This window comes from Nicotiana tabacum, chromosome 11 (assembly GCF_000715075.1).
Source record: "Nicotiana tabacum cultivar K326 chromosome 11, ASM71507v2, whole genome shotgun sequence".
Classification (NCBI taxonomy): domain Eukaryota; kingdom Viridiplantae; phylum Streptophyta; class Magnoliopsida; order Solanales; family Solanaceae; genus Nicotiana; species Nicotiana tabacum.
This window is the reverse complement of record NC_134090.1, coordinates 37,889,174-37,899,259: the sequence shown is the minus strand read 5'-3', so window position 1 is coordinate 37,899,259 and position 10,086 is coordinate 37,889,174. Positions and strand designations below refer to the sequence as shown.

Below are 10,086 nucleotides of genomic sequence, written 5' to 3'. Positions count from 1 at the left end.
ATCGACTAAAATTTTATTTATTAAATCTTTCCTTATTAAACTTGATAGCAAATCCTAATATTTAGCACTTTAAATTATTAAACTTTTTACCTTATATGAATTTCCTTATTTGAAGTCCGTTAATATCAAAATGTTAAAGCTATATTAAGTTATACAATTGTCTTATTATTCAGAACTTTAGAAATTATGTGTTAGCAATATTTTCTAGGACTCAAAAGCACAATGATTCCAGAAGCAAAAATGATTCAAAATTGACATACTAATGATTTTTTAACTATTTGGAAGCAATTTTTTTAAATAAAGTTATAATTATAGTTAATATTTAAAAGTTGGGATGAGCTAATAGTAAGAATTTGAAAATAAATATTAAGTTATTTTTTTAATATTGAAACTATATAATTAAGTCTTTGAATTAAATAATTAGCAAAAGAGTTCATTTAATTTTTTTTAGTTCATCATATAAGTAAGCTTATTTATCAAATTGACAAAACTCTTAAGGTATATAAACTAATTTTCGTAAGAACAGCATTAATAGAGAAACAAATTTAAAAAGTCGATTATTATATAAAATTAAGAGTCAAATTGATAACAATGTGAATTTGAAGCAATAAAGATGAAATAGTAGAAGCAAATGTATTATAAATGAGTTATCAACTTTTTCTTTCTTGCATTTAGTCTAATAGGTGACAATGTCTCACTATATTCTTTTGTTAAATTAAGTTATTTGTTATAAAATATTATTAAATATTAGTTATTCTTTAAAATTTAAATTGTCACTATCAATTTTTAGGGGGTATTTTGCTTTCGTGACTCTTTACAGTGTTGAAATTAAGAAAGTGTCTTTTTGTAGATTTTTTATGTGTAAAAGCAAATCTCCCATGAGTAAAAAAAGAAAGATGGGGTCATAAAACTAAAAACAAATTTGTAATGGGCCACAAAACCATTTGACCTAATTTTTAGGAGGTATAATGTCAACTTTCATTCTAAATTTCTAGAAGATCAAAAATATTTAATTTTTAATTTTCAAATCCTGATATAAATTTTTTTTTTTAAATCACAAATAAGGCATCTGGAAACTTTTTTGCTATATGATATCTTTATTTATTGAGCTAGCTAAAATGGGAACAGCATTTATTATGTAAAAAAAATTGTTTAAATTTTATTTTATAATTTTACATAACTCAAATCAATTGTCTAATAATATTTACACAACTTTTAAAAAATTATTGTATTCATTGATCACGCGCGAAGCGCGTACCCTTAAGACTAGTGATATGAAGTATGTATTTCATCATGACCAAAAAAAAAGTATGTATTTCATAATATAATTAATTATTTGGAGAGTTAGAACAACTATTATTTTACTTACTTGATTATCTTATGCAAACAAATTTTTTGACTATTAAATTGTTTATTTCTAGACTATGATGCAGTTTCAAACTATTCAAAAAGCATTTAAAAAATCAACTGATTTATATTCAAATTCAGTTTTAAATTTAACCATGTACTCTCAATGGTATGAATTGTTTTTAAGACATTGATATGATAGCATTAGAAGAGTACGAAGTCTTCATTCTCTGTTATAGAAGTTTAACCGAATTAGTTTGTTTATAGTTGATTTTTGTAGTTAAAAGAAAAAGGGAAATTAATTGAAAGAGATCTCGTAGGAATCATATTTTGTTCTCCTTATCCGGTGGGGGTTTCGTTGAGCAATTCGTTACCCTACAGGGTTGTATTTTGAGTTTTGAGTAGTAGCATAGAAGTTAGAGATAAAAATTCATAATTTTAGAGTTGAAAAAGAAAAGCAAATGCCATTGTTATTCAGAGAAAGATTCAACGATGATATTGTTTAGTAATGGCAACTCATAGCTTTAATGAAATAAATAGCGGTCTATGTTTTTTGGTGAATAAACAAATGCAAATTCATTGCTGATATCTCAAGGCAATGCATTACAAGACACCATTTACCAATACAAGAGAATTACACACTTCCTTGTCTAAAACATATACTAGAATTAGATATATATTAATATTACTATATACAGAGTTAGTTCATATCTAACGAACATCAGTACATACCACTTCCACAAAGCCAAGGCCTATTTTGCTGATCTATTCAGAGTTTTCCCAGCAGGCAGAGAAGAAAACACACAACAAAAGCCAAAAGCTCAAAATATTATGAAACCCAATTTAGCACTAGCTTCCGCACGATAAACAATCCTCACGGTTTGTCAAAGAGCACACCATCTGGGCCATTTTAGTGTCATCGTCAACTGCAGTCTTTGGTTTTTCCTGCAAATTGAAATCCCCAAGGTGCAATTTTGTAAGAATAAACATAATAATATGATAACGGGTACACAAAATTTTGATGGTTACTACCTTCAGCATAGCAGTGTCGACTGTGAACTTGATAGCATCAGCTGCAGCACGTGATCGCAGATAGTACATTCCTGTTTTCAACCCCTACAGTAACAAGATGAAATGTCAGACTCGGGCTGTGAAGGCATAACTAGAAAAGGTCAGTGTGTGCTCCTCTAGGATGACAACTAGGTACTTTAGTTATTAAATCTCTTAAGTGTATATTTTGAAACAAAAGCTACTAAACCATTGAGCAAATATCCACTAGACAATTTCTTAGTTCTTATGTACTGCATTTCAGAAGAACAATATACTAATGTGAACTTGAAGCATACCCTGGACCAAGTATGAAAATGCAGGGAAGTAAGTTTTCCAAAATTTGGTTGGTCCATATGTATGTTGAGGCTTTGACTCTGATCTATGTAGCATCCACGGTCTACAGCCATATCAACCAAGGTCCGTTGCTTGATCTCCCAAACAGTCCTGAGGTCAATAAACAGTATAAGCATGCAAGTGGAAATAAAAAGAACATAATAATTTAACCAGCAATTAAATTAGTGCAAGTTCATACTTGTAAATTTCTTTAAGCTCATCCGGAATTTCAGGGATTTTCTGCACAGAACCATCCTCATATATTATTCTATTCTTAAGAGCAGGAGACCAGAGCCCCATCTCAGTTAGGTCATATAGCAGGTGTTTGTTCACCACGACAAATTCACCACTGGAGAAGAAAAAAACCATGTATAAATCACAAGCAACAACATTAAAAATCATCAGGAATTGAAGGATCCACCAGCAGGTGTTACCTCAAAACTCTTCGACTGTAGATATTGGATGTATATGGCTCAAAGCATTCATTGTTTCCAAGAATTTGGCTGGTTGAAGCAGTAGGCATTGGAGCCACAAGAAGTGAATTTCTTACACCATTCTTTGTGATCATTTCACGAAGAGCTACCCAATCCCATTTATCTGATGGTGTTACTCCCCACATATCTGGCTGGATAATACCCTGAACAACATAATGTTGTCTTCAGTGGAAATGCAATGTGAAATTGATAATACTGGATCAAAATCAAATCTGGCAGTCATTTCATGTTCTACAATATTGTGTACTACTTTGGGTCTAAGCATTTTCAAAATTATCTTTAAACTTGTATTACATATTCAAAGTTGAACTAGTAAGGAGATGCCATTTTTTTTGGTTAGGACACTTTAGAGTCCAGCAACTATCTTGACTAACTCTGGATGACAATCTACATGCACTGGGAGACCAAACAAGCCATCCACACAGTACCCATCAGTTAAATCTGGGAGCAGAAGGATATATACCTTGCTTACAGGACTTCCTGCATATGTCTCATATGGGCCTTCCTTGGCAGCTAATTCAGAAGAAGCTTTTAATGCATGGTAATATATTGTCTCAAATATGTCCTTGTTTAGCTGCTGAGCCTATACATAGACAACGTATAAGATCAGAACCATTAGAATAAATCTACAGGTTGGAAAGATGATCTATAGCACTTACCTCCCGGGAATCAAATGCCATGCCAAGCAACATGAATGTGTCAGCAAGACCCTGGACTCCAATTCCAATAGGCCTATGTCGTAAGTTGGACCTTTTTGCAGTTTCAACAGGGTAGTAATTGACATCAATAATTTTGTTCAGGTTTGTAGTGACTAATGCAGTAACCTGTCTCACACGGCAAACAGAACAAAATTAAGAACAATATCCAAGAAAAACATGTCAGAAGAGTTGGTAGTCAGAATAAATCAAACCTCTGCCAGTTTGTCAAAATCAAAGTATCGATTTTTGGAACCCCTGCTCCCAACAAGCTTAGATGGTTGCGATTCACTTGGCACTCCCTGAAAGACATAAAGGCAATGCAAAACTAAGAGGCAAGGCGAAAGTAGGACAAGTAATGTTGTAAAGCATATATAATTTTAACTACCTTTTCTCTAACATATCTTGGTAGAGCAATTGAAGCAAGATTGCACACAGCAGTTTCAGTTGGACTTGTGTACTCAATAATCTCAGTACACAAGTTAGACGACTTGATAGTGCCAAGATTCTGCTGGTTACTTTTTCTATTGCAAGTATCCTACAATAACAAACAGAATAGTGGTTGAGTAAAATTTAAATGCATACAGACAAACAATGAGAGGAATAACAGAACCATATGAAAGTCACCTTGTACAACATGTAAGGGGTCCCAGTTTCTATCTGGGACTTTAAGATCTCAAACCAAAGATTTTGTGCTTGAACCACCTTCTTTGCCTTACCCTGAATTGACAAAAGGACATTGTTTAAGATCAATGCTGAAAGGATCATTTAATCCACCCTATAAATAGTGTGCAATTAACCTCAGTACAAGACTTGATTTTACCTCCTTTTCATAATTTGTGTACAGCTTCTCAAAATCTTCACCCCAGCAATCTGCCAGTCCAGGAGCCTCATTTGGACAAAACAAAGACCATTGCCCATTGCTTTGGACTCTTTGCATAAAAAGATCTGGGACCCAAAGAGCATAGAAAAGATCTCGTGCCCGATGCTCTTCCTGCAGAAATGGACACATCACCCATGTCTTGTCAAATTGCTGAGTGTAGACAAGCTTTATCGTATGAAAGGAGTAAACGAATATTCTACTGCAGTAGCAGAGAACTTGTGCAGGCCCACTAGACAGATATATTAAACAATTGATGACATGAAGAGTACTAACTATACCTTCCCATGGTTCTTCCTTAAATCCAGAAATTCAAATATATCGGCATGCCAAGGCTCAAGGTAGACAGCAAAAGCACCTACATGCAACATAACACAGTGAGAAAAAGTGAAAGTAGTCCATACATCTTACACTTTTGGAATTCTAAAGTAAGTCACAGGAATGAGGCCACACCCTTTCTTTTACCACCTCCTTGGTCAACATATCTAGCAGTGTCATTGAATACGCGCAGCATAGGAACAATTCCATTTGATGTCCCATTTGTTCCACAAATGTAACTCCCAGTAGCACGTATGTTGTGCACAGAAACTCCAATTCCCCCAGCTGATTTGCTAATAACAGCACACTCCTTAAGAGTATCATATATACCCTCAATACTGTCCTCTTTCATGCATATCAGGAAGCAGCTACTTAACTACAAATCACAAAAGAATACAATGTAAACAATCAGGGAACTTTCTACTAAGGATGTCACTAAGCAGGAGAGGGCAATGTTGGATTGTTTTACAGCATAGTGGAACAAATTCATGATGACTTGGTTGAATCAACAAATCAAGAAAAGAAAACACAGATTTCAAAAAAAAAAAAAAAAAAAAACTGACGTACTTGAGGTCTTGGAGTTCCAGCATTAAATAATGTTGGAGATGCATGAGTGAACCATCGTTGAGACATCAAATGATATGTTTTGATGGCAGATTCAATATCATCCTTGTGTATCCCAACAGATACTCTCATCAGCATGTGTTGTGGCCTTTCTACAACTTTACCCCGAATCTTTAAGAGGTAAGACCTCTCAAGGGTTTTGAAACCAAAGTAATCATAGTCAAAATCTCTGTCATATATGATTTCACTGTCCAGACAAGCAGCATTCTGAGAAAAAAAAAAGGAAAATTATTAACAAGTGGTATCTAAAGGCAATCATAAACAAGCTCTTGATCCACCTAATAGCCTTATCTGTAATTCAATACCTGAACATAAAAGGAAAATTTCAAATGGCAGTGATACCTTCATGATTATCTCATACACTTCATCAGAAACTAGTGGTGCCTTCAATCCAGATCTCTCACTGACATGGTAATACATGTCCTTAATCCTGTGATATTCCAACATTACAACCACCACTTTGTTATTAATCACTATACCAACATTCATTTTATATGAAAAACAAAACGGAAGGCCAATGAGAAACGTTGATTCAAATCACTTACGTTTCAGAAAATGATTTCTTGGTGTTCTTGTGCAGATTGGACACAGCAATCCTTGCGGCCAGCTGCACTTTCAAGAGTTTTGAACAAATTAGAGATTAATTAATATGTTCATTACAGACAAAGTACCTTGTCCTAGTATGCATTATATAAGCTTCAGCCGATCTATCCTACAACAGGAGAGCAGTTAATAGAAGCCCCTTTGATCTCCCCATTTCCTCATTTGAAGCCAAACATCTCATATATTTAATTTCCTTTTTAATTTCAGCATATATGCATATTGAGGAGAATTCTCCTTTGAATTATTTCAATGAGTATAAAAGCAAGGGAAGAGTCTAATTAATGTTTTTCTATTGCTTCATCACATACCTCAAAATTTTAGTCTTGCTCAAATGAACAAACATTATCTACTCCGAAACCACACATTTTTTGAAAAAATCTTTTACCCAGATCCAAAATGAGCAAATATGCATACAGAAGCAAGGTTGAGCACTAGACAAGGAAACACAAGAGATAAAACTGAAAAATAATACTAAAAATATTCAAATTCAGCAAATCCTGACTGACAAAGAAAACCAGAGTGTGAATTTGAAAAACCACCAATTCCAACGAGCAACAAAATTCAATAAAATGTTCAACTTTAGCAACTCACAAGCGAACACTAAGCGCATATTGCAATATTCCAGACCAACATATCATTTCCAAATATAAACATAACCAATAAATCAGTAGAGCCCCTAGATTGTTTAAACTTGTCAGATATTTGAGCAAACATACATTTGAAACTAAACCCCAAAGCAACAAAAAGAAAGTAAGCACACACATAAAATTAAACCAAGAGGCAACATGAGTCCCAAACTTGAACAAATGCTTAAAATTCAGCAGCATTTCTATAGATCAACATAATCAAACAAACACAGAAGCAATTACAAAACACAGAAGCACAGATAACATTGAGGGACTCACACAGGCGTAGTCGGGGTGGTTAGCAGTCATAGCAGCGGCAGTTTCAGCGGCCAATTCATCAAGCTGACTAGTGGTAACACCCTTATAAACACCAGCACAAACCTTCTGAGCAACAAGCACCGGATCACAATGATCAGGTCTGAGCCCATAACTCAACTTCTTAAGCCTAGCAGTGATCTTATCAAAATGAACAGCTTCTTGTCGACCGTCTCTCTTCACCACATACATTTTTTTAACTCTCTTTGAGCAATTTCGTCGAACACCTAGAAGAAAGGAGTGTGGTTTAAATGTTTGATTCTTGATGTTAGCGAGATGTGACTGACTGAGTGACTCTGTTGTATATATAGGATAATTAGAGACTTAAATAACTTTTGCGCGAATTAGGGTTTTTGATTTTGGGGGATTTTTTGAAAAATTCCCGCCAATTGGGAAGAGCGGATGATGATATAATATGGAGGGAGGAAGAGTGTAGGAGAAGCTGTACGCGGGACCCACTTTGCTATGCTTTTGAAGTTAGAATTTGAATTTGTTATTTGACGGGCATGAGATGGGATGTAAATATTCTTGCTCTAATAATTAGTATAGTAATTGTGTAATAACTATTTTTCTAATTTTATGTTTTTGGCAACAGACTTTCTATCATTTTTGCCGCCAAATTTTGACTTATAATCAGAAATATATAATTAATATTTTTAAAAATTACATTTTCAGACAGAAATTTGATTTGTTACGAAAATAAGGGTAAATTTCCAAAAAAAAAAAAAAAAAAGAAGGGACAACTTTGATGTATTTTGTGATTAGATGTAACTATTAAGATTTTCTCTAAAATAAAACTCTCTTAATAAAGCTCAAACTGTTATGAAACAATAAAAGAAGAAGAAGAGTATTGCAGAGAAAAGTAGGGAGAAGAGAATTCTTATTGATATGAGATGAATTACAATGGAATAGAACCCTCTATTTATAGGAAGAGAGTGACTTAGCCACCAAGTAATAAACCTAAATCTCTCTAAATATAGACATTCATCATAAATAGAATTCTATTTATAACACTCCTCCAATGTCTATTCAACAGATAGTGTGTCTCGTTAAAACCTTAACTAAATAAAACCCAATGGGAAAAAAATTGTAGAAAAGGAAAAAGAGTACACATATCTAACAATACGCTTTTTGGTTGCCTCGTTAAAAACCTTACAAGGAAAACCGAGTGGGACAAAACCTTGTAAGGAAAAAAGAGTGCAACGCGCATTAACTCCCCCTGATGAGAGCATCAATTCACATCCTTGAGCCTTCGCATCTCAACCTTGTACACCATCTTCAAGAGATCGTTAGAGATTTGATAAATAAATCAGCCATATTAACTTGAATGAATATATTGCATCTTGAAATCATCATTCTTGATAGAGATGTAATGTCTTCATAAACTTCCGTAGAATGGCCTTTTCAATATCTCCAAAGAGGTATTTCTCGCTATCACATTATCATGCTTATAGTTATAGCAAGATACATATGTGCACAAATTGCACTTAGGATATGGTACTTCAGGACCAAGAATTGTATATGCTTTAAGCGACTTAAATCCTTCATGGATTGTCATATAAGTTAAGTCATATAAGCCATATAATAGACTTTAGATGCATATCAAGTTTTTATGTCATGCTAGACATATAAGATTGATAAAAGTAATTGCATACATCATTGACTTTATAGTTTCAAGTGTTTGAACTACAAGTCCAAAACTATATGTCTTTCATATGGAATCAATTCTATTTGAATTGCGTCTCTTCCATTTGGCCAATACTTTTGTGTCTATATTTGATAGACTTAAGATCCTCATCTATACTTAGCGTTATGATAGATGTCGTCGACGAACATTTTCTATCGGTTCCAGCTTTATTTTCATAAAGACATGACATAGAGATCTCTTCATTCATATTTTCAGGTACCTGAATCTCTCCTGAGATTTTACGAAGTGTTATGTCATGTGATCTTCTAGATCACTTGCCTCTTTTATTATGATCATTTTGATCATTTGCTCATCTTCTTTATTAAGAAGTTTATTTGAAACCGATTTGTCTATACGTTTTAAGCGTATCATAGACTTTATCCTTATAGGACTTAATATGAGCATTTGCAATGAAAATATAGATACTTTCTTTGGGTCAGCAAATGCGTCTGGCATGCTTTGAAATATATTGCAAACGAATTATCTTTTTATGAACTTCAAGTTCATGTTATTTTATTCGAGGATCTAGATGTAAAAATGATAATTCATGTCGCGTAACTTTTTCTCAAATGTTATCATCTCTCCCCATCATGTTAGAAAAACTAACTTGCTTCATCATCTTTGTGCGTTATGATGTTAATCAAAATATACACCGCACATCAATAATAATAAGATGGAATTATTTGGTTCCTCATCCTGAACCACTTGCGAGGGGAGAATGTAATATACTTTCGTATATAACCTATATCAAACTGACATAGATAACTTTGTTCTCATAAGCAATAGTTTAGCTATTAAGTGAAGGCATTCAATAAATTATTTTGCTAAACCAGCTGTGATGTAAACCAACTTATCAAGATGAACTATCTTGAATAAAAAATCTGAAAATTATCTAAATCAAATTATTGAGCAAGTTACCTCGCAAATACCATGTTGCGGGTTAATAATAATCGCACATGTAACCATCTCATAGATGCATCTTATGTGGTATACATGGCAGGTGAATGGGCCTATATTCACCTTTGATATTTCCAGAATTCATGGGATTCAATCCCAACTTTAGTTGGTCAATTAATTAATGAGAATAAGCAATATAAGAGAATTCGTAAAGAAC

The 10,086-nt window shown here is 33.5% G+C and overlaps 1 protein-coding gene across 1 annotated transcript; it reads right to left on the bottom strand.

Annotated features, from left to right (window-relative positions):
* Positions 1-1,993: 1,993 nt before the first annotated feature.
* LOC107803584 (ribonucleoside-diphosphate reductase large subunit) lies at positions 1,994-7,752 on the bottom strand. Its single transcript, XM_016627333.2, has 17 exons — positions 7,250-7,752; positions 6,287-6,348; positions 6,084-6,171; positions 5,685-5,948; positions 5,253-5,493; positions 5,081-5,157; positions 4,743-4,913; positions 4,547-4,639; positions 4,308-4,457; positions 4,135-4,221; positions 3,884-4,048; positions 3,688-3,807; positions 3,165-3,367; positions 2,930-3,079; positions 2,694-2,841; positions 2,380-2,463; positions 1,994-2,292 (listed from the first exon to the last, which is right to left on the bottom strand). The coding sequence occupies exons 1-17, from the start codon at positions 7,475-7,477 to the stop codon at positions 2,197-2,199; spliced, it is 2,427 nt and encodes an 808-aa protein (XP_016482819.2). The 5' UTR covers positions 7,478-7,752; the 3' UTR covers positions 1,994-2,196.
* Positions 7,753-10,086: the final 2,334 nt, after the last annotated feature.